This window comes from Ammodytes marinus, assembly GCF_949987685.1.
Source record: "Ammodytes marinus genome assembly, chromosome: 15".
NCBI lineage: Eukaryota > Metazoa > Chordata > Actinopteri > Uranoscopiformes > Ammodytidae > Ammodytes > Ammodytes marinus.
The window spans coordinates 16,463,322-16,488,275 of record NC_137219.1 but is presented as its reverse complement, the minus strand read 5'-3'; the positions used below and the strand labels follow the sequence as shown (position 1 = coordinate 16,488,275).

General features: G+C 44.0%; 2 protein-coding genes across 2 annotated transcripts in view; both read right to left on the bottom strand.

Moving 5' to 3' along the window:
• Positions 1-13,931, bottom strand: part of LOC307261350 (formin-like) — a 42,795-nt gene extending 28,864 nt beyond the window's left edge. The window contains exons 1-5 of the mRNA XM_080041868.1: positions 10,857-13,931; positions 10,590-10,710; positions 8,717-8,778; positions 6,552-7,252; positions 3,699-3,840 (exon numbers count right to left, since the gene is read on the bottom strand). Coding sequence (XP_079897994.1) covers positions 3,699-3,840; positions 6,552-7,252; positions 8,717-8,778; positions 10,590-10,710; positions 10,857-13,337 — 3,507 coding nt within the window. The 5' untranslated portion in view covers positions 13,338-13,931. The remainder of the gene's footprint in view (positions 1-3,698; positions 3,841-6,551; positions 7,253-8,716; positions 8,779-10,589; positions 10,711-10,856) is intronic.
• A 60-nt stretch (positions 13,932-13,991) lies between these two features.
• LOC307261972 (uncharacterized protein) lies at positions 13,992-23,948 on the bottom strand (the record flags this gene model as incomplete). The annotated part of the gene is made up of 4 exons (XM_080042705.1): positions 13,992-14,109; positions 15,199-15,261; positions 15,774-15,969; positions 22,412-23,948. 4 exons carry the CDS (start codon positions 23,946-23,948, stop codon positions 13,992-13,994), a joined length of 1,914 nt encoding a protein of 637 aa, XP_079898831.1.
• Between the last annotated feature and the right edge of the window lie 1,006 nt (positions 23,949-24,954).

The window sequence follows — 24,954 nt, the reverse complement described above, 5'->3', positions numbered from 1 at the left end:
ATTATTTACAGACATAAGTCTTATCATTTGTAATGTGTGTATATGCATGTATAAATGGGGGAGGGGGGGGCTGTTCGGATCCATCATTTGTCATTATTTGTAATAATGCTTTGACAATACTGTATTCGAAAATAGTCATGCCTATAATGCATTTTGAATTGAATTAAATTGAGAGAGAGAGATACAGAAAGAGAGAGACAGAGACAGAGAGAGATAGAAAGAGAGAGAGATAGAAAGAGAGAGAGAGAGGGAGAGAGAGAGGCAAGCGGCCTATGAAAATAAACAAAATGATGGAAGGAGAAACCGGGAGTGTCAGCAGTTTGAGCCGAAGCATGTGGCCGATGTAAGGCGAGGTGGTTAGGCCAGGGTGATGCAGGTTCAGAGCCGAGCGGATAGTTTACACAGCCGGGGGGGGCTGGCCTGCTCCGCGCACGGTGACTGTCTGACTATCTTGTCTGGAGTCACCCGGGCAGATGTTACAATAACAACTGGATCAAGACTTCCCATCAATAACCACCTACAATTTACACTCAACCACCCGGCGCTGTTAGTTTTAACACCCACACTCCGACGTCATAGCCGGAGCGTCAAATATGTCTTTAATAAACGCACTGCGATTGCTCATAACTTATTCCCATAAACCGGTTAAAGCTGCCGTTTGTTTAAGGCGATCTTCCACGTATAAACTTGATAGGGGTTTTTGATTTATGCGAGGGAAAGCGGAAATTGAGGTTCTTGGGTTTTACTGAGGTGCATATTTCAACCCATTGCAAAGTGGACAGCACTATTTAGCTGGATTGATTTCTTCATCCTCAAGGCATCTCTCCCGCCCATATAATCCCTCAATCAAGAATGCACCGACATGAATGCTCACTCTCTCCCCACCACCCCCACCCATTCCTATAGGTGGCCCCATCTTCATTGCCTCCTTTTAGCCATTGGAGTGGAGCCACATGCCTGCAATTATACCCCAGGTCCAGTCCAGTCCGGTCCAGTCTGCTCGGGTGGGAGATCGCTCTTCCATGTCATCTCCTCTGCTTTGATATGCTAATCAGCGCAGAGGGAGGGAGAGAGAGAAAGAGGGAGAAGGGCTCCAGCGTAAACAAGAGCTTTGATTTTTTTCTACGGCACACATGATAAAGATTAACTGACTCATGTGCCGACTCTCCACTTTTTTGGGTGTGTGGAGTTGTTGGAAAGCCGGGAAGTGGCTCATATGCATAATGTACACACACATTCCATTCCCTCCCACTCATCTCCTCTCGCCGTGCGCCTCTCCTCCCCCCTGGGGCTGTGGTGTTAGCATGATCTGGCAACACTTTCTGAGCAAGTGCATAACGAGAAGCGAAGACGTGCCGTCATCTCACATACGTGCGTTCGGGCAGCACACACGCACACACTCGCAGGAACATACACAAACAAACCGTAAAAAACAAACAAACATGTTAAGTGCAACACACTTTCCTCTTACAGAGATTCATTGGCAACGTCAGATGTGAATTGTGTGTGGACAGACAGAAGACAGGCAGGTAGTCTGCATGAGTGTCCACTGGTGTTTGTAGTCATGTAGAGGGATGGAGGCCATTGTTTGGTCAGACTCCAAAAGAGTAAAACAGCCATGTTGAGGCCCTAAACCTCCACCCAGACAGTTAAATAAAGAATGTTTTTAATTATCAAATCCTTTTTTCAACAAATTCAATGAATTTCCTTAATCTTTCAGTTGTTTTTGTTAACTGTATTTTTCACTCAATTTAAAAGGCACTCGGCGGAACTTTCAGTATGTGTTCATTCTAGCAACCACTTGGGACAAAAGCGGCATTGCTGTTCCTGGGTGAGCATCCCCATGACGACTGCATTAAGAAAAACTATATATAAAAAGAGCATTCTTTGCAATGATGGTCTTCTTTGCGGTGACGTGTAATATATAATCATTAAAAGATAAAAATTGACTTTCAGAAATATTTAAAAGTTCCTCGTACCACCTTTAGGTTGCCTGGTCTTATATGTCCTGCTTTTGTATGTTGGTTTTGTGTTTGACGAAATTGCGAATGTTCCTCTTGACAAAAAAAAGATCTCAACCTCAACGAGACAACCCGATTCAATAAATTCAAATATTTCCTACTCGAATTGAAATTAACAACGGGTAGCAACCAACCCTATAAATGGGAACGACAATGTAGAGAATCGACACGAAGTTTGATAGAAATAAACAAAACAAGCTGGAGCATCTGGGAATTTAGCAGCACTTCTTGGAAGGCATTGTCAGCTGGTGATTCAGATATTTTTGCTCTCAAACTATTTATCCCCCCTAAACTCTGTGTAAACTCTCAGGGATCAAATGTTTTAAAAAAAGATCACATAAACAAGTGTCTTTTATTTTGAAGACCTTTCCAGCAAGTTTGACTTCTAATCTGGGATGAAAACTACCATGCTTTAGTATACTCACTTTCCCTCTTTTCACCGTAGACTTGGACTCTGAATGCTCTCGCTAGCTCTAAACACAGACCTTTATATCAAATATTTGACTCTTGTCTCATCACAGTACTGGGGGAGAAAATGTCTAAACATAGATATATAAAACTTGTGCTCTTATGATGGGCATGGAGATTTTTTTTGATTGATATGATTTTGCTTACTCAGTGTTTCCATTAGCAGGGTCAAACCTCCTCCAGGCTGATGTAAGCCCAAGCAGGAGACAGTTGGCAGGATTTGTGTCTGTATGTGGCTGTCTGAGTTGGATCAAATGTTGGACACTTTGCCGCTTTAGAGTGACCAGACTGAATGGAGGGATCTAAGGATGGGTGATCAAGGACCCACACACACACACACACACACACACACACACACACACACACACACACACACACACACACACACACACACACACACACACACACACACACACACACACACACACACACACACACACACACACACACACACACACACACACACACACACACACACACACACACACACACACACACGGTGGAGCCTTAGCAAATTGATCAGAATAGGCGATGCGTATGGATTTAGAGGGGACAGTCTGGGGCAGTGGCCGATTTTTAACTGCTTGGACGCCACAGTGAGGACCACTAGGGCAGGCAGAATGCTGACGCGGTGCTGGCTGCAGCAGAGGTGCAGAGTTGCAGCATTTGACATGACGTCAACAACTAAAGGAGGTAGAGAGGGGAACGGTAAATCAATCTGGACTAGAAAGCACTTCTTTGCTGATTTTTCTCAACTTTCTCAAAAAACTACACTTACCCGAATGGAGAAAAAAAAACCTAAAACAATATGCTGTACTTCTGAACCCCTATCAACATTACAATCTTGCAAAGTTAGCTTGGCTTGCCCAGGACAGGGAGTGAACTCATAAACTGATAGCCTGTGTTGGCACAGTGCAAGGCCTGGCAGCTGCGGTCTGGAGGATGATCCTATGAGAGCCGCCATCCTTCTTTTTCCGGATTATTATAGTTCTTTCTTTGAATAATGGTCGATCATGACGGGAGACAGAACGTTTATTTTTTTCAAAACAGAGCTTGATAAGAAGGCATGCCGACAATCGGGCATTAAAATACAAAAAAAATGACAATGAATAAAGCTTCCCACACAACCAACGTTAAGAGATGTAAACTGAGGGCTGAATGAGTGGAGCCACTGAATTGACCTCATAGATAGTATAATAAAAGATCTACCTTCTTAGTTTTGGCTTTCTTCTCAAAGGTGTCGGACAGGGGCTTCTTCTTGGGCTGCGGGGTGGCCTTGGAGAAAAGATCCTCAAACTCATTGGTGTTATCGATGTTGGGTTCCTCCAGAGAACCCCAGAGTGTGTTTTTGCTGTGAAAAGAAAGGAGGATTCTTAGACTGTGATACACTTTTGCTCATTTAAACTTAAAACACCTGCGTCAGAAGAACTGAGGTCATAAGGTGCGAAATATTTGAGCACAGTCACGGCGACAGAGGCAGACACAGGGAAGGCTTAAAAGAATCTAGTCTATCTCGTTTACTTTGCGTGTGCTCTATTTGTGGAAGATTGTTTGATGTTTATTCAACCCACTGCCCCCATGTTTTTCCATTTTCCATTTCGCTGTCTGGCTTAAAAAAAAAACTTGGCAGGAATGACCGTGATCTCAACTTTACAAAGGGACTGTTTATGAGCTAAGTGATAAAAATAACAAAAAATCTAAGACAAGCTTGTTTCGGTAATATAAAAAGGAACCCTTTCCAGCAAACGGACGGAAAGACAGGAGGCAATGTTGTGTTACAGAAGTTGCTGAGTAACGTGGAAAAACAAACAAACAGAGGCAACAAAAAAAAGAGAACAAGAGGTGTCTTAAGTCAAGAGAGGATGTTCAGGAGCAAAGCACTATGTTATGCTGTTTGCTAAAACTCAACCCATCTGTCTCTGCTTTCCCTCCCCAAGTCTGTTCATCTAACGGACATTAACAGCATAATCAAAAGGGTTACTGACAAATAAAACTTCTTCTTAAGAAAGATTGTGAAATGATGATAACTATAACAATCTACACATGTCCGCCTCCTATAACTTAGCTATGCACGAGACTGGCAGGTCAATCACCCCAAGATGAGGCCTGATGAAAATAACAAAAGAGAACCTGGACACCACACACACTAACACAAGCGCTGGCAGGTTTTTTTTATCTCAGCTTCAGTACCAAAACAAACTACTGCATTGCCAGGGACTCAATAAAGGGTCAAATCAGTCCAATTGTTTCTGCATGCAGTTGGCATCCTATTGCGGTGGTGAGAGAATCTATCTGGGGCAGCCAAGAGGTTTTTCTGTCGAGGACATAATGATACTGTCGCAAAATCCGCCTTTGATTTTGCACCCTCTTTCTGAAAGACTTAGGCAAATAAGTCCAATGATCAGCCTAGCACTCCTAACCTAACTGTGCAGGAATTTAGCTCGGAAAAGAAAATGATGCCCAAAACCCAATACATATTTCCATGCAAAACAGCTTGCTAATTGGCCGGATTAAAATGACTACTTGAATACCCCCTTAAAGCTCTTCTGCCTTTTCTTTATGCGGCTTCCCGAGATGGTTTGTCCCAGCGTGCTTCCAACCACGCTTTGTCTTTGGGGGTTAAATGTAGACACCTGGCACCATTTCAAACCTTACACTGCTCCCCCTCATAATACCGAAACCTCACACCATTAACAGAGATCACACAGCTGATCCAGCTATAGTTAAACATCTGACCCATTTAATGCCCCTTAACTTGGCCCTTTACAGTTTAATTTATTGCTGACATGAAACGGCTGTAGTGTAGTCAGCCAGCACTGGCCAGGACCAGAGAGAGAGAGAGAGAGAGAGAGAGAGAGAGAGAGAGAGAGAGAGAGAGAGAGAGAGAGAGAGAGAGCGAACCACAACTCAGCTTCCCCCACTAATCCAGCCTTGGAAATACAAGGCCATAAAGCTGGAAACCTGGCACTCAGAGGCAACGACCACAGCCACTGTAAATGGGCTGGATAATCCACTTACAATGCCCAGAGTATCTGGTGCAGCAACCATAACTATGACATCTCTCTTGAGCAGGATAGTTAAGGGCTGAACCTTTACCTCTATCTATAAACTGACATCCCTTCAGTTTAGCCTGGGATAACAGCATCACTCTTGCAACTTTGAATATTGGAATCTGCAGTAAAAATCAAGGTGAGACCAATAGCAATGAAATCTTAAATCACCCAATCAAATGTAAAATAGTCACATGTGCATTCTGAAGATTTTAACAATGATTTTCAATCATGTTTTAGTACAGATAGTTAATCAACCTGAATTATTTTAGGCATAAACACAATGTTTGGTGGACAAACTACGTATTGTTGACAGTGCTTCTAAATTTCCCTTCAAACATAGTTTGGCCTTTTGGACTACTGTACAACTTAGTTTTACTTATCAGCTGACATATAAAAACAAACAGATATATAATATATTATACATGCATGTTTACGAGAAGAATAAATACTAACGTGAACTGAAGTTATCCTAGCCCCAAGTGTCAGAAAGCCATTTGGGATTTTTTTGTGTGCAACTTTTTTTTCAGGATAACTCTAGTTTATTACACCTTGGGTCTTTTTGTAGACAGTTCTATCAGTTCTGATACCATAGTATTTGTCAAAGTAATTATACCGCTCGATAGAAATGTTTGTCAAAGTGAATCTATGGGAACACGGAAACTATGCCACATTGATGTCCAATTAGGGCAAGACACAACTTGTCAGGTTAACAGTAACACCAGATTAAGTTTAAAGCGAGCACCGTGGAAGGGTTGAAAAAAATCCCTAATTGCACTGGGAAATTACGTGCACACAACTTTGGTAGCACAGTAGGTTAAAGTATAACATAGCCCTTCTGTTAACAACATTTGGTTAATCTGGAAGGTTTTTCAAAACTAGTCTGCTTATTACAACCTACTGAAATGATGGCAAAAAAACACTTAAAATAAGACCCAAGTCGTAAACAACTGCAGTTATCCTTTAGGAGCCACATGGGCGACCAATCACGAAGCAAACTTATTCCACGTACTTGGCGTCCTGTATCTGTATCCTGGTCCAGTACAGGGGCTTCATGGGACAGGCGGGCTCGACCAGGGTTTTCCGCGGGGCACTCGGCGCCTTCGGGCCGAAACCGAAGCCACCCATCGGGGGAGGAGGTGGCGCTCCACAGCCTGGGGGAGGGGGAGGAGGAGGAGGAGCTCCAGGTAGACCAGGGGGAGGAGGAGGAGGAGGAGGAGGTGGAGGCGGGGGAGCACCTCCAGGGAGAGGAGGGGGAGGTGGTGGAGGTGGCGGTGGAGGTGGTGCTCCCGTGCTGCCTGGTAAAGGTGGAGGAGGAGGGGGTGGTGGTGGTCCTCCAAAGAGGCCCACTGGGAATGGAGGAGGTGGAGGAGGAGGAGGAGGACCAGGAGGTGGTGGCCCCGGAGCGTTTAGACTTAGTCCGATGGAGTCCAAGTTGAGTTTTTTGGGCATGTTCTGATTGAGGCCGTCGCCGCCGTCAGGGCTCTTGACCAAGGCCTCCCTGTCCGTCTGGATGCCCACGGTGCGGCAGGTCTTGGGGAACATCATCGGGTCGTCGGCGGGGGATACCAGCGCAGCGTCAGAGGCATGAACTTGCTCCTGGGCCGCATTGTACGTCCTGTCTCTTTGCATCCTAGCAATGAGTGCCTGCAGGTTTGATGTATTGACAGCGGTCTCACCTCGCATTTGGAAGATCTGGACCTCATAGTCGGACTGTAACAAGCGAGAGACAAATGCCAGAGACAAAACCAAAATCCAAAGCATCAGAAACCTCAAACATGTTCTGTCATAATGTATAGTAAAACCACAGCAGGTGGTAAATGTGGCGTTGCCTTGAATTAACTTTGATTGTGTGTAATTAAGAATTATCTAAAAAGGTACTATCTGGGCCTTACAAGCTGGTAACTCTTTCAGACAATGAAGAACATTCCAACTTAAGTAAAGTATTTATCTGAGACAGAAAGAAAATTGTTTGGCAATAAATCTTACACATGCTTCTTGTTACTGTAAGTCGTGCCAGTTCAGAAATAGAATTAAGCACGTTCCCTTGCTTTTCTTGTCGAGCAACTGTGGTTCATGTTCCACAGTGTCAGCACCAGTTCTTCAAAGGTTGACGTCAAATTAAAGAGCTTTAAGCCAATGACTGAGAAATCAACTCTGATGTCAGACTTTTTCGAGGAAACGGTCCATAGAGCAATTTATCAGTGGTACAAATGATGTAACACAACCAGAGCTGTGTTCCCATTGGGCTGCCAAGGTTATACAGTAAGTTTCAACTCATGATTAAGTTGGCAGAAGATAAACACCTGTAAAATACTACTCCTAATCTCTTGCTTCTGTCAAATTAAACAGAAACCTCTATTTTGATCAACATATTTTATATAGTGGAAATACTGATTATCAGTTTTCATTTTGGTATGAAACGTGCCAAAGGTCACATTACAGGCCTTGGTCCATGAGTGTCCATTAAGGCAATATGCAAATAGTTTCATAGTTCATAAGTTGTATATTGTTGTATGGTGTATGTATAATGGTTTGCATACTAAAAGCTCATGCTCATTGGAGAGCTGGAACTCTAGCAATCAAATTCTGTGAACGATACCTCTCTTTTTTAAAGACACAATACATTTGAAAGGAAGTTGAGTCTTTATCTTCTTCTTCATTTGAACCCATCCATACCATTTCTCTGGAAATGTAAATCTAGAAATTAACTAATTCATTTAATCAAAATAACAAGCTTAACTGAGATTTTGAGCAAAAATGTCCATTCAAAATACATTATATACAACAACTTATAGCCTGTGACATCCTCAAGCTTTTAGTACAGTTACACTAGTTCAGCTGCTGCACTCCACATTTCATGCTTGCTTAGCGCCATCTTGTGTCTGTGACACTCAACTGCTAGGACAGAACAGCTATTCCACAAGTGCCTGCCTTAAAGTATATTTGTTTTTCATGCATATTACATACACATTCAATAAAATGTTATTTCACAAATCCTACACCAGAAAGCCTTTACTTAACTGAGAACTTTGATTTGTCTCGTTGTTGAAATGTGCTAAAAAACATAAACATGCCTAGCTTCAACAGCCCTCAAAGAGATGCCCTGACTGATTTTTCCTCTATGCATGATGTGTCTTCAGTCAGTCATTCTCCTAAAGTCATATGATAACTTACATGCATCCTCTCCAGTTCTTCTTTGCACTCTCGCTTCAGCTGCAAGAGGGCAGCCTGGTGCTCTGAAAAGCAGCACAACAAGAACACTTGCATAATAAAAAACAAACTCAGCATACTGGCAGTTTGATTTAATAAAATATACACTTAAATGATTCGAGTTCAATAATCACAACACTTTGTTGGGATTTTATCTGTAGATTAAGAGAACATATTTTTGGGTGGATTAAAGTGATGTACTTGCTGAAAGATTAGGACATTATATGATAATCAAGCTGATCTGCAAGACAGATGAACATCTCGAGCAAGATGTACTTATGTTTGTGGTTAAAATTCTACTGAAGGGTGGATCACTTTCACTATATTTAAAACTCAACCAACCAGTTATTAAAACGACACTGTCGGCTCAAATGAAAACAAGACATTGAGTCGCGTCAAAACACAATTCAAAAATGCTGATTCTAATTATAGGAAGGCAGGCAAAGGAAAAGGTCAACAACAACACAATTGACTCAAACTACTTTAAGCCTGAACATATTTTAACTGATAAATTGAGTCAGGAACTGCAATATCCTTGTCCAGCCTATCCTGTGATTACTTAAAAATGACTTAAAATCAAGATCACATGAAAAATAAAGCACTAGCATATGCTATAGAATCACACATGCAATTTGTTGTAATAAAGAACATTGTACTGTATCACTGATTAATCTGAGTCAATGATTAGAAAAAGAAATACATTCAAACTATTCAAACTATTTATGGTACCTACCTAACTAAATTATTTAGATTTACATACATCAAATCAGTACTTTTGTATAGGTTTCTAAATTTGCGGGGAGATTAAATATGATGTGAATGTTCACATGTGTTAGTTTAATCTATATGGCTCTAAGTCTGGACTTGTGGTCCACATCTCAAACTCACGCTATTATATTAGACAAACGCAAAACCCATATAAATCAGAATAATCCACATTGGCTAGTCTTAATCTATTCTCAGGGATGAATCTGTCTAGCACAGAACACTCCAAACAGCTGTTGCACTGCTGTTTGACGCACTCTACGGCTCTTAGTTGACACAATTTCACTCTACCCACCCGGAGCATGAAAGGAAACCTTTTTATTTTGTAATCGAATCAGCCCATTGACAGCCATGTGTGCTTTGAACCTATCTGTGTGCCATTACACCCTCAGAAGACAAGGTGGGCCAAATATGGCGTGGTGCCCAGAGCATACTTGATTCCATTAAATGTTTTGACTTTGACAACACCCAAGCATGCTATCCTGTGGTTCCATGAAAAAGCAACCACACAAACAGCAGCATTTAGGTGCAGACACAACCTCACTGTGCTCCTAAGTGGATTTGAAGGATGCCTTACACACTGCCACTGATACCTTGCTCCCTCTGCATGATGAGCTGTAGAGTAAAGTATGAAGGTGTTTTTATGGTGTCAACACTTTTTGCTTAAAAAGGTGCTATGAGGACCTTTTCAATATTCCTAAAACAGCCACATTTTTTCTTTGATGATCATAAATTACACGTAACAGCAAGCGAGACCATCAGTGCAAAGAATGCTATTTTTATATAGTTTTTCTTAATGCCTTAGTCATGGCTACGCTCACCCAGGAACAACAGCTGGCGTAGTAAAAACACTATGGCTTTTGTCCAAAGGAGGTGCAAAAAAAAATTAAAAATTAAAGTTCCTCAGAGCACCTTTAGGTGTTTTAGTTTTATACAATAGATCCATTCAAATATACCATGATACAAATCCTATGATACATGCAACTTCCATAACTACCAGTTAGTTTCAGGGCCAACCTGATTATGAGCCGATATGTTACTTAAAAACAGGCAACTAGCTTCAGGTCCTTACCTGCCTCGGTGTATTTGAGCCCAACCTTCTCTTCCTCATCTTTAGTTTTGGGTGGGGGCCACACAGCCTGCAAACGCCCTGGAGTCCGATCCTCACTGTCTGTCGGGGAAGAGACCTCTGCCTTTAGGGAGAAAACGTAAGGAAAAATGTAAGGAAACTGTCAGCGCGTGGCCATGCGATGAAGCAGCACCAATAAAACAAGAAAGATGAAAAATGATTTTGTGTGGTGAAGAGATTAAACAGGTGTGTGTGAGTTTATGTATTAACCTCTATGGGAGTTTTTGGTTCTTTGGTAGGGGTTTTGGAGGTTCTCTCAAAAATAGACCTCAGACTTTCTTTGTCATTCTTGATTTTCTTTTTAACTGCCTCAAGATCCACATTTTCAGTTTTTTCCTTTTTGACACTTTTGGGGCCAAAAAGGTTCCTGAAAGTTTCATAGGCCATATCTGAGGTTTTCTTCTTTTCTGGTGTGCATGTGGGGGTTTCTGGGTCATGAATTTTCTCTCCAACAGCCTCTTCCCCATTTGGCGAGGATTCCTTTTTGCTGTGTTCGGGGTCAGCACCTTGCCCGTCACCTGACTTGTTGTTCTCATCGGGGTTGTCCAGGCCAAGGAGCTGACTGAGCTTTCCCATTTCAGTAACTTTAGTGTCCCCAACGGGTTTGGGCTCTGCATGCTTTTTTGCTGGAGAGGCCATCTTCTGCTCAGGGAAGAGCTTTGCTTTGTTCACTGTCTTCTTTAGACTGAGCAGGGCCAGGTCAGCGTCCTTTTCACTCTGTTTGATCTCTGACACTGTCCCCCTGTCTTCACCCACCGCTCCTTTCTTTAGCACCCGCAACCCACTGAAGAGAGCTGGCATTTGGAAGGAAGGGGGCGTAGAGAGCGCAGTGCCCCTGGATGGGGTTGAGTTGGAAGAGGTAGAGGAATGGGAGGGGGAAGAAAATGGAGGAGGCGTGCTGGTTTCCGGTTTCTCTGGAGCATTGGTGCGCTGTGAGGCCGGACTGGTTCTGGGCAAGATGTCCCCTGGGGAATGTTCTGGTGCAGATGGCAGCGACACAGAGTCTGACTGCTCCTTTTGACTGGACGATGGTTGGACTGGAACTTCGGGAGCTTTAGGGTTGCAGGGACCAGAGGAGTATGCCTGAGGCATAGGGCTGGAGGGAACAGAGAAGGACATCTTGGGCATTGGTCTTGAGGGAGCTGAATAGGACGCCTGGGGCATAGGGCTGGAGGGAACAGAGAAGGACGTCTTGGGCTTAGGGCTGGAAGGAACAGAGGAATAATCCTGGGGTTTAGGGCTGGAGGGAACAGATGAAAAAGTATCCGTCACAGGACTGGAGGAATCAAGGGAATACTCCTGGAGCTTAGGGCTGGACGGACCAGAGGCGAACGTCAGGGACATAGGGCTGAGAGGAAGAGATGAAGAATCCTGGGGTGTAGGGCTGAAGGGGACAGAGGGGGCATCCTGGTGCTTAGGGCTGGATGGAACAGAAGAAGTATCCTGGTGCTTAGGGCTGGATGGAACAGAAGAAGTATCCTGGTGCTTAGGGCCGGATGGAACAGAGGGGGCATCATGGGGTGTAGGGCTGAAGGGGACAAAAGAAGCATCTTGGGACGTAGGGCTTGACGGAAAAGAGCAAAATGTCTGGGACATAGGGCTGGAAGGAGCGGAGGAGGAAGCCTCGGATATAGGGCGGGAGGGAACAGAGGAAGAATCCTGGGGTTTGGGGCTGGAGGGACCAGAGAAGGATGTCTTTGGCATGGGGCTGGAGGGAACAGAGAAGGATGCCGGGGACATAGGGCTCGAGGGAACAGAGGAGGAAGCCTGGCTGGAGAGAGGCTCCTCAGTCACCTCATGTGTCCCCTGATTTTGTGTACCATCTGCGTCCTCCGTCTGTTTTAACACGGAGGCTGGTGCAGCATTGCCACCTGTGTCCTCCAAAGCCACAGGTCCCGAGATGATGGAAGGAACAGGCAGAGAACAATCTACGCCATCATAGCGGTCGCTCTCATCTGTTCCAACCATGTTGCCCCTATTCTCTGTAGCTCCAGATATTTTGGTATCTACAGACACGGAGGTGCTTTCCGTGGGACTGTGGCAATCTCCATGTTTTGAAACTGAAGAGACCAGAACTGTCCTAGAGGCTTTTTTTCTGGCAAACTTGTCTGAAAATAGAATATCTTCTATGCGGGATCTCTCTTTAAGTCTGTGTGTTCTAAACACAGGCACTTGGAACTCGGGCTGTTCCCCACTGACATCATCCCCATCAGCATGGTCCGCTGTGTTATTGTCTTCCTCAGGAGGGTTAAACTCCCTGGTCCTGGAAAGATTCGCCAACAGACTTTTGCCGCTGAAGGGCTTCTCCTCTTCATCATTTTCCGTGTCACTGTACGTGTCGACCCTTGTGACCCGGACCAGATCCAGTTCAACCGAAGCTCCAGCAGATGTTTCAACATGATCGATGGATTCTTTGAAGCTTTCCGATGAATCATCCCTATACAATGTATTACGGGTAGCAGTCATACTACCCTGATTCCCATGTCCAGTCTCTTGAAGGGTGTTAGTAGTTTCACCACCTCCAGGAAGAGAATTTTCCTCATCTGACAGCTCCTTGAAAGATGTCAACACTGGCGACTCCAAGTCAGAAGAGCCAGCTTGATCGCTGCTAAAGTAACTGCTGAAGTAATTAAAGAAGGAACTATTGGGCTGCTTCCCCGGGCCTTCAGAGTTATTACTTGCACCATCCATTTTTTGTTCTAGTGTCACAAGAGCAAAGACAGGAAAACCAAAAGAGGTAGCAGCTCTAGCAAAGTGTCCAAAATGTCACAAAAAAGGCTTTTCTCCCAACTGCCAAACTGTTGCTTTTCCAACTCTAACGCTAGCTGGGAACAAAAGGCCTCTGTATGGACAAATCTCCACGGCTCCCCTTACCTTCTCCGGGAGGGCGCCAATTAGAACAACACTATCCTGTATTCCAGTTTAGCGCCCAGGTTGCACATAGTATGCTTTCATGGAATTACTTAAATGCTACTACTGACTGTTCAATTGGTTGTCAGAAGTAAACTTCGGACTCCTTTGTGCAGGCAAGATTCCCATGACGCTGTGAGTGAAGTCAAGTTGTTCAGTTGCTGGAAGCATGTCAGCTGTAATCTCCCTGGGAGAGCAGAGTTCACCTGCAATCCACAAAAGCATTACCAACTGGTCCAACAAGTTGAGCAATTATATCCATAAAGTTGTGGGTTATCCTTCTCTATGTGCTAGTATACACTCTGGAGTCCATGACTAAACTTTTCCTCAAGTTTGCGTCCGTCTTCAGTAACTCGTCTCTCAGTTCACAGGAAAACCCTGTGTGTCGATGTGTGAGAAACAAACCCCTCAGGTTGAAAAGAAAAAAAAAGTGTCTCACTGGTCTACCCAGTCTGGGGACGCCTCCCTTTCAGGTTCCTCCCTTGTTGGGAGGGGACCGGCAAAGCCTGGCAACACAGGTGTCTTATTACCTCTGCTAACTTCCGTAAAATAGCTTCAGAGGTAACAGAGGAAACACAGAGAGGGTGTGGGTATGCAGTCAGTTGGAGGGCTGCACAGGTCCATTAACCCAGCATTGTGGTGAGCTACTGCAAAACATGAGCTTAAGACTTAGGTGATTAGTCAGCCTGGCTGCAGCCAGCTTTAGCTAACATGCTAAGACGCTAACCTGTGTGATCAGCAGCACAGAACACAACTGAATTCATAAAATAAAATTTTGATTCACTTACTCTATACTTTATAGTCTCTATATACAGATCACTATCTTTGTTTTTGGCTTATCCTCAATTTAACCTGCTCTAACCTTTGATATATTTGTTTATAAATTAGGAAAACGCAGCGTTCTTTAAACTGTGGTTGCTGTTAGCAACCAAAAGGTCACACATTCCTTCAGACTGCCGGATTGAACATTTTCTAAAGCTGTACCAATCAAAGGACACACTTCTACAAGACTATTTGAAAGAGAGATTTCAATGTCTTATATCCAGTTTTATGACTGCACTAAATATTTTTTTTTTATTATTTTTTTTACCCAATACAGGGCCAATGACTTGAAATGTATGGTTTTTCCACAGAGATCTTCCTACAAGTAGTATTTTTCTAGGATTTATGATTGTTTTTTCAGCCACAAATAGAAAAAGGGGCTTTTGTGGCCGAGGAAGTTATGTAAGAGTAGTATAGTGATGTTTCATACACAAAGTAATTCCCCCCACTGGGTTCTATTAGAAGGAGGCAATGATAGACAGGACGGTGTTGTGAACAAAGATCTGACACAAACAAGCTCAAAATAGAAGTAGAATCATTATTTACAAGTTGTTGATTGAGTCAACAGTACATATCTTTTTTTTTTAAACTCAGCCCACAGCATTGAACTTTGTCATCATCACCGCCGCCCTCCCTTTGTGCAGTCAGCTCTTACAACACACTGAGAATATATCATATACAAAAGAGACATGTTTTCCATTGAAATGAAAACCGGTGACACCCACTGCCTATTTACAGGTCTGATAAGTGATCATGCGCAAGGCCAGGGCAGTTATTGTGTGCTATAAAAAACAATGCATTACTGACACTGACACACTACCCGCCTAAGACCACACCCAGGTAATCAGCCTCATCTGCCACAGGAATGAAGGCCTTTGTCAGACTGCGTGATGGAATCCAGACGGGTTTAGAGATGGATATTTTTTTCACACCATTCTATCAAATGATTTGGAAAGTGCATATTGGTTACCTGGGAAACTTCTTAGCATAATAAAAGCCTATAAACACCCGGGAACAAACAATGCATTATTTGTTGCAGTCTACAGTAGGATTACATCAGAGACATGGCAAACTGAATATATTTTGTTGCACTTCATGCTTAATAATAAAGAGAAATCACGCAAGTTAGTCAAAGTAGCCGACGCTACTGAAAATGTGGTTACAATTGTTTCAAAACTGCCACAGGATAGGCAGAGATTTTCCTGCCTTTGCTCTAAACATAAGAACATTTGAGTGGAATGATCTTGGTCAGTTTTGGCTCAAGACCCCAGCCTACAGATTAAATTCCATGACCTGTTAATCCATTTCTAAGAATTCCTGATCAGGTGGTTGAATGCCAGAGTGGAGGCAAATCCCACAAGGGGAGCGCTATGGTACACTGCTCTGGGTTTATACCATGTGCTTCTTATGTTTGAAGTGGCCCTCACCATGCACTCAAGCTTTGGACAGTAGGGCGTGTCACCGATGATGTCATCCTCGGGCGGTGTGATGCGTAGGAAGTCGAGGTGATCAGGGCGTGGAACGCGGGAAAGGGGCTCCTCATCGCCATCCAGCATCCAGATGTCATCCTGACGCAAGAGGAGAGAATCCTCTACAGAGACAAACACAGACAAACCCACAACCACAGGGTTATTAATAGGATTGTATGTTATGCAAGGAATTATGGCGTGGAAAAACACAAAAGCACAACAGGCGTGACCATGAAGTACAATGAGGCCAAAAAAGCAGATCGCACAGAAGACGCAAAGGTAATAAAAGTAGAGCAAGGTAGAAAGCAGTCATCAGAATCTTTTAGCATCAAAGAAAAGAGACCCCTGCTTTGCTGCAGGCCTGAGGGCACACAGCTATTTTTATCTGCACTTAGTCGGCCTTGTTCTCTTGGTCAACACCAGCAGAAAGCCACACTGATCCAATAAGGAAAGAAAAGAAGACTGCAGAGAACTGACCTAAGAAAACAAATACTTATATTGATTTGCATTTAAGACGACATAGGGCTGACATGGTATTGCTTAGAACAAATACTGTAGGCCTACTACAATAAAGTCAGTAGAAGATAGGTGTGTTTGTGTGCATGGGTGCACCTGTGTGTTTAGTCACTTAAAAGCCCTAAAGGAATGGACATACAGGACTGCCTTCATTTAGATTAGGAAACACTGCCCTCTCCTGACCAGGCAGTCACACAAAGGGTGATGAAGACTGCTTAGCAGACAATGTAAGACTAAAAGGCTAAAAGTACCTATGTGCCGTTTTTGTTGCAGCATGCTGGGGAGGTTGAGGCTTCGTTCTGTGCACTATCGGAGCACCTGGCCATTAATATTTACTGCTCAGTGACACTGTTGAAAGCAAGCTGCAGAACCTTCCTCTGTTCTATGCACTGAACACATCACATGGTATCAACTTCAAGTGTCAACGCAGGAGGCAGACCAGAAACACAATTTCACACTTTTGACAAAAACATGATACGTCTTGCCTTGATGCATGCATTTAGCTGTGTAAGGAATCGAAGTTGAGGAAGGAAAAGCGGAAAACGTACAAGTTATGAGATATGGTTCAGGATCAGAGAGGTGAAAGAATAAGGAGGAAGAGTATCAGGTGGAGAAAGAAAATATGATATAGTGCTAGTGATGGGAGGGGGGTATAGATCTTAAAGCATGGTGACCTCAATTTCCTCCAGCTGTAAGACAACACCTTGACTTGTTTAGGCAGAATTGTGAACTGGAAGCTGAGTTCATCATGTGACTTCCTGTTCAATACGCTGCTATCCCATAACCTTCCTTTGTAATGAGTATCCTTAAAAAAGGCATACAGTATTACAGTGTTGCCTCCTAGCAGTCACTTCTAAAGGACTCAAGAGCAATCCAGAGTCTTATTAGTCTCAACCAAATAAAGCACCCCCTCCCCAACACACACACACAACTTGGAAGCTTCACACAAAAAAATGGAAGCATTGAAATTCAGTATTCTATCACAATCCATCATTATGATACAGCAGTGATGCATGCAGTCCTTCCAGTTCCCTGGGACTTGGACAGCAGGGGGAAAAAGCAGGATTAGATACATAACTTTTCATTATCACAATGCTGTGCTGCATGGTCCCGCAGTGAGAACTGCTGACTGGAGTTCTGGGCCACTTCCAAACGCAGAGTTAAGACCAGGCCGGGCCAAGGAAAGAAAACTACTGCCCAGAAACAGCTCAGTCCATAATTACTGAACTGATATGACATAGGAAAACGATGCACACCTATTGATGGAAGTTTACTATGCTCTTTCATGACTCTCGAAACATTACTAATTAGCGTTAATACAATCATAAGGGCTTGCGTGTGCATGGGTTGCTTTTGGTTACCCAGATTAACAGTCAACCTGTCACTTCATGAAATATGCACAAGGGGGCCTACGCTGCCACCACCTGGACAGGAAGAGGAAAATGCATGGTGTGTCTGCTTGAGTCGAAGCACCCCCTAGTCAAGCTCTGATGTCATCGCTGTAAGCTAGAAACAGGACACAGTGAAGTAACGTTACAACAACGCAATGACATGACAGTTAACAGATACGGAGAAGATGCATTATGTAACGGAGAAGCTCCACTTTCAGATGCACACGCACACTCATACACACCATGGGCCAAACTGTGCGCTTATTGCAATTTAATCTCCCTCTGTTCTGCTCTGAAAACAGAGACAAAATCACAGTGTCCGTAACTAAGGGGGGGGGGGGGGGAGGGTTGTCTGTCACAGTTTGTTCTGTAATTGCAATGCTTACTGGATCATCCCAACTCTGGATAACAGCAGTCCATCAAACACTGTCTGAGTCTGTCGGTAATACACTGACTCTAAGCCAGGTCGGTGTACGTTAATAGAGACTTTCACATATCTACAGTGAATACAGGCATTTCACTTGGGAGCAAACCTGCAGGTGTTGGATGACATAGCACTAATTTGACAGTGTTAGTGAGCAGCTGTCAACATTGCTGTGCGACCGTTAGCATTTTTCTTTTTACACAAAGAGGCTCAGAGGCCAACGAGTATCTGATCCTGAAGGGCGGGTGTAATCGTGGTGATGGATTAATCCACCTGTCACTCTTGTCGGCCGGTCATCACTCATCCAGTGGTGAGAGCAAGCTCTGTGGAGGCTGTACTAACACAAGTTATTAAAGACACTGACTGTTAGTTTATGAGCAGCAATTAGTTAACCTTATCATGTTGTTGGTTTTACTGCTGCAGGCCAGACAAGGCAGACATATATGGATGTGCAGTACATATCTATAAATGCAGTGCTTTCACAAATGAACACTAACACTCACAAACATCCCCCCCCCCCCGTGCCAGTTTCTCATGATTCTTATCACATAAACTCAAACAGCGTTGACCGATGTGCCCTATTTTATCCACTAAAAATCTATAACCTCATCCTTCAAAGTAATAAAAACTGGGCCATGTGGCATGTCGAGTGCAGCTGGCAGCCTCCACCTCTCTCCATCACTTTCAGCCGGGAAAGGAGGATCATAGACGTTTGTATAAATCATGAAAAATTCAGGATTTATAAATCAACCAGTTTCTTATGCGCCTGTCACAGCCGCTTTTCCATGCGGACTTTGTTGGCTGTGCATGGTTGTCAGGCCTGCCTGATTGACTGACTAGTTTGGCTGTGAGGTCCTTGAGTCTATGTAGGGGTAAGCTACAAGTGGAAACTAAGAGAGGACGAGTGCTGTGGTGCTTTAGGGCCAGAGCAGTAATGTTGCATGACAGGATGCTCACGGAGTCATCATTACTCATTTGAAATGCAATCCTGGAAGCTTCCGGGTATATACAGCACTGAGGAAGATGGAAGAGTGCTTTTATTTGAGGTTTACTTGCGAGACAAGAAATCCGGTTATTTTGGCTTCTCGCTGAATGTATGTTTAAAATAGTGGGACATTCTGTAGAAGCCTCCTGAAGCTTCTCATACTAAAAAGCACGAGACGGAACATAACTTATTCCCCGGTGCTGGTGTAGCAGTCATTTATTAAAGAAAACAAGTTAAACGTTCTATGAGAGGGACCTTTGTGCCAAGTTTCCCTGTAAGTAGCATGCAGCTCAGAGGAACGGTGTGAGACAGACAGAGAGAAGCTCTCGTGGCCTGTTTTGACAGAATCCAATTCATTATCCGAATAGCGCCGGCCCTTGTCCTCACCGGGTGGAACAATATGTTGCATGGTAGGACATTTTTTGCTAAATGACAGCTAGAACGGAGAGCAGGGTGATACACCCTGGTTCTACACAGATCAGTTTCATATGACCTTGCTGGAACATATTGGTTAATCCAATTATGGTATTGCATGCCATATGTCAGACAATAAAATAAGCAGGGTACTAAGGGAAAAGGGGTAGAGAGAGACATTTATGGCTGATGATTGCCCTAAAATTTGTTTTATTCATTTTTTTTTTTTTTTATAACGACAATGGATCATCCGGCTATTTGTAATGCAAAAAAACTCACTAAAAGCCATCACCGATACTGTTGTTGCACTGAGTTCTACAGAGCTTCATAGTGTCTTCAAACTCATTGTTTTGGTTCAGTTCACTACTCTCGTTTACTTACAAAACCCACTGTACACGACCAACAGGGTAAGTGGCTTGCTGGTTGACAATGTGGAGTATGTAGCAGCTTAAGAGCCAGCTATTTTCAATAGGAGCTGGTGAAGACCAAAACAGAGCAATCAAGGACATACCAATCTTATATTCACCATGTCACCTGAGACACCACTCCAAAAGAATGCTAATGTAGCTAGTTATCTGCTCGATTTGTAAATAGGCATAATAGCTAAGAAGTTTCTGATTCCAATTTAAAAAGGTAGTAATAAAGTATGTCAGGGTGTTTGTTGCTTTCTTTATTATCCAGTATTGAGGATTTAGAGTTTCTTGTGTTTCCTCGTCAAAAAACACCCATCGTGACATAAAGAGAAACTAATGGAAGTAAACCCAATGTACACACACATGAAACCACATATGCATCCTGAGTAAGGTTGCCTTTTAGCAGCACACAAGTCAAACAAGCATCCGTTATTGTAGAATGACAATTACCATCTGCATAATCACAGTCATTGATAAGCACTGAGCTAGAACAAGAGAGCACAGATTATAGAGCCAGGATCATAATTAGTCTGACATTTGCAAACCATGAATTGACACTGACCCACTTAGCCTTCTTGGCTGGACCCTGTGATGTTCATTTAACCAGGTTAACATTTTAAGTGTTTTCAATTCACAAGCGACACAGGGGCAATCTCGGGAACAGCTCAAATGCAGACACATTGGCTAAAGGTTTAAGCATTCACTGTTAAGGCTGGTGCAGCATGAACCATCTGGTGAACATGGCGTAGGCAACAATGTGAGTGTATCTTGCTCTGTCAAGAGTTTCATTCAGGCAGATTATGCGTTAGAATATCACACATCATCATCTGACACAGATTAAGGATCTTTGCATGGGCCCATGCTTAGAAAAAAAATGGATTAGGATTGTATTTAATAAAGAAAAAGACAATGGGGATGATGTGTGTCTGTTAAGTGTGTGTAAATGTTAATGATGGCATGCTTGTGCGTGTGGAGTTTTGGCATTCCTAGTTGAGGACACAGGGACAATTGTGTAATTTCAGGGGGAATTGATCCAAATCATCTCCACACGAGTAAAGCCGGGCTATTTTTTTCCACCACACAGTGCAGTGCTCCTTCTCCCTGCGGCTGTTGCTGAGCTGGCTGCTGCACTGTTGGAGCAACTGCTGGTCTATGATGTAAGAATGATCCGCTGTCTATTAGTAAATTGCATAATCAATGGTAGGACATATGTTTGCTGCTGCAGATTAAAGCAAAGACTGGGTTGCACTGACTAAAGGAGATGATTAATTATGTAACAGAGATCTCAAAAGCAGTAATGCCGAGGCCTCCTTCGAAGTATCAGTCCAACAGCAAAATCCTCAACTTGCAATTGTGCAGCTTGGAAAGATTCCAGAAAAGGTAAATTTTTGACCAGTGCAGAAACCTTTTCTACTGATTAAAGAGCAAAGAAAGGCCACAGCATGAGCAGTGATGCTGAACACAAATAGATAAGAAAGGCATCAGAAGCTACAAGTCAAGGCCAATGATCATTGATGGAAAGAAGAAAGAAATGGTTCTGTCACTGTAAGAATAAGATACAGCGGCACAGATTATATTGAGAGTTCTGCAAATAAGGAAATCGTAATCCTTTTTTCTGCAACCCTTGTGGCCCGCTGGGTTCCTGATCCTTTGTCAGTTTCCTGTGAACTGGAGAGGATGTGGGTTTAGGGGAGGGACAGCAGATCCCTCAAAAGTCCAAATTGGCAATGCTTCAGTTAACACTGCGCTCACGAGAAAGAGAAACCCTACTCAGGTCGAACTCCGTGTCAACTTTGAGCCTTTGATCTGGGACACTCCCACTAATCTCTGCCTTCCCAGTGGCACTCAGAGAGTTAACATGGATCATCAGCCAAAGTATTCTCAGGGCCCTGCTTGCCCCTTGTCCGTCTCTGTTGGATAGTTTTTAATTTGTGGTCACACGTCTGAGAGCCGAAATGAAAACAGAAGTCAAACACTTAATACAGGGCTAAGAAGAGACATTGTAGGGAAGAAAAACCTTATTAATTTGTCTACTTGGCTTTATCAGATAACAGATGAGTAAAACTCCCTTTGTGGGAAAATGTCTGTCAGGTCCAATGCTGCAGAGTAAATTGCCAGAGCACTTCAACAACATCAGGCAGTAGGTCTAACACACGCACGCACGCACGCACACACACACACACACACACACACGCGCAAACAAGCATTCACACGCACACTTGAATTTCTCTGAAGGGAAATCTTTTTCTTGATGTGTTCTTTGAAATCCAGCAACCGTGATGCCATATGAAGGGCACATTCTGACAAACGTTTCATGCTACTAAGAACGACAAAAGAGCTGGTGTCAACATTGTTTATCAGTTGAAGCATGAAGTGCCATGTTCAGAGTAGGAGCAGTGTGACATATGAATGAAACCTCACCTGTTGTTGTGGAGTTGCTGGACGAGAACAACTTGGAGTTGCTAGGGCGCCTGCTGAGGTTCACATCCAGACGGGAGACGGTCCGCCTGTTGCCGTTCTTGTCGATGACCTCAGTGTAGATTCTGGGCTCATCCGTGTTACTGGAGCTGCCTGCTTCGTGGTCCGCATCCTTATCTGAGAGCATCACAATGCGATGGTTGAGCTGCGGGCTAGTCTGCTTGGAGGACAGAGGGGACAGGACCGGGGACATGCTATGGAGGCTGTTAGAGGCCGGGAAAGAAGAGTTGAAGACCCCAGCGAGAGATGGTGAAGAGGGGCTCTTCATGTTAGATTTGGATCGGGGCCATGGCTCGGTAGTATGGGACAGGGGCAACCGCAGCCCCTCAGAAAGTCTGTTACCCCTTGTTTCTGTGTTGACTCCGGGCAGGTGGTCCTTGTGTGGTCCTCTCCACTTGCCATACTCCTGCTTGCACATGCTTGTCCCTGGATGTAGCGCAGACGGCCCAGCCATGTCTGGGCTTTTGCGGCTGACGTGTTGCACTGCCCCTTCCACCTCCTGCACTTTGGCCACCACTCTGACCCCTGTGTTACTCTGAGATGATTTGTCACCCAAGGAATCAAACCTCTTAACTGGTCGAAGGTTGCTGCCACTTTCCCGTCGGGTTAGACCCTCCATTAGGCTGCAAAACGATGAGTCATAATATCCCAGCTCCCCTTCATACTCCAAGAAGTCAGTGCAGAAATCATTATCAGGTTCAAATGCCCGGTTGTCTTCCATGAAGTCCCAGACATCGCGAGAGATCTGGAAGGGTTCCTCCATGGGCAGGATGGGGTTACTGACTGCACTGACATAAGAGCCAGTGACAGGGCTGTCAGAGACAGGGACCGAGGCTGGTGCACCTGGGATCTTATCCACTACAGAGGATGAACATGTTGACACACTGTTGTGAACGGAAGGCTCAATAGTCAAAGTTCCACTTTTTACTTTCTTCTTCATTTTACCGTGCAGGAAATCCTCAGCACTGTCAAGCTTCTTGCCTCCAAACTTCTTCAGCTTCTTGCTCTTAGTCGTGGCTCGCTTCTGCTCTGGAGGCACAGCATTGGGATACTTGCTGTTGGTGAGAACCTGACCTCCAAGGTGAACTTCCTGACCCTCCATGTAATCCTGGAGTTTCCCATCCTGGTTACCCATCCTGACTTTGTTGGCACAAACCTTGCACAGCGATAAGAGGTCGGCCAGCAACTGGTGGTGCTCAGCCGCTAGCAAGCAGAGCTCTGCGACTGCTTCCTTTGTTGGCTGCCGAGAGAAGCGGAGTTTGCCCGAGGAGTCGGAAGACTGGCCTCTTTGTTCGGACACCGCAAGATCCTCCTTTCCCCAGTCATGGTCATTACCGGCCCTTTCGGAATGAGGGGCACGGCTCTTGTACTTGAAGCTTGGGGCCCGCCTCTTGGGGAAGTACAGGCTGATGTTGCTTAGCTCATGGATGGGTGCATAGAGGAGCAACACGGTATGTGTGCCCTCCATGATGAGTGGCATGTTAATCACTCAAGCACTGTGATTAAGTGGTCAGTCCCAGGACTGAGTGACTGGGCTCGGACTGCATGAGGAGGATCTCTTCGTTTCATCGCCTTGCCTTTTTAGATACTGTCGGAGAGAAAGTAGTACACAGCTATAAATCTGTCCAATAACAAGTCCTACTAGACACTTTTCATGAACTCCTGTTACTGTTCATGTTAGAGTTTCAAGCTTTAGACTAAATGATTATCTTTATATCTCATAGAATAGACATTTTTTGCACTGCAGACACTTTGGATGCTATTACCGAGAGTGTTTTGAAGCATACAATGGACCCTCCAACAATGGACCCTCCATATTTTACTGCCAAACCCATTTGTTAATTAAATAGCTACTACATAACCCAACGCTGCAACGACAACCTAGTGATATACACTTACCTTTCCAACCCTACCTTATATTTGTTCATCCTCCTCTCCGGCAATGTTGTATAAGTAGATGAAACAATTCTAAGCCGCATTTCATGAACATTTCACAAGCTGCAGCATGAAAAAACTCGAGTCACACAAGGTGACGACACACGCAGTGCCCGGTGCCGTGGCTGCCGTTTGACGGATGTTTACAAGCAAAACAGCCATGAATATTTAACATGTGTTCCGATCACGATGGACTCCCTCAGCATTCCGCAACATCTCTGAACTGTTTACATCATAACATAATCCCACGGGTTACTGTCACCTTGCAACAAGCTCGACCGCAACTGTCCGCGGTAAGATGGCAGCACAACCATTCTATCCTATCCTAGAAGCAACTGCTGTTCACTAAAACTAAAAAAAATAAAAAATCATCTCAATGTTTAATGAATTTGTATTGTAATGCATACATTAGCATCGCGCCAGCTTCTTTTAATGTCGCATATTCAGATGGAAGCTACGAGTGCTTCCGAAGTGAATTGCACCTGCAGCAGTAAGTAAAAGATAAATAGTTTCTTACCCAATTTATTGGCATGGCAAGTATTCCTTCACAT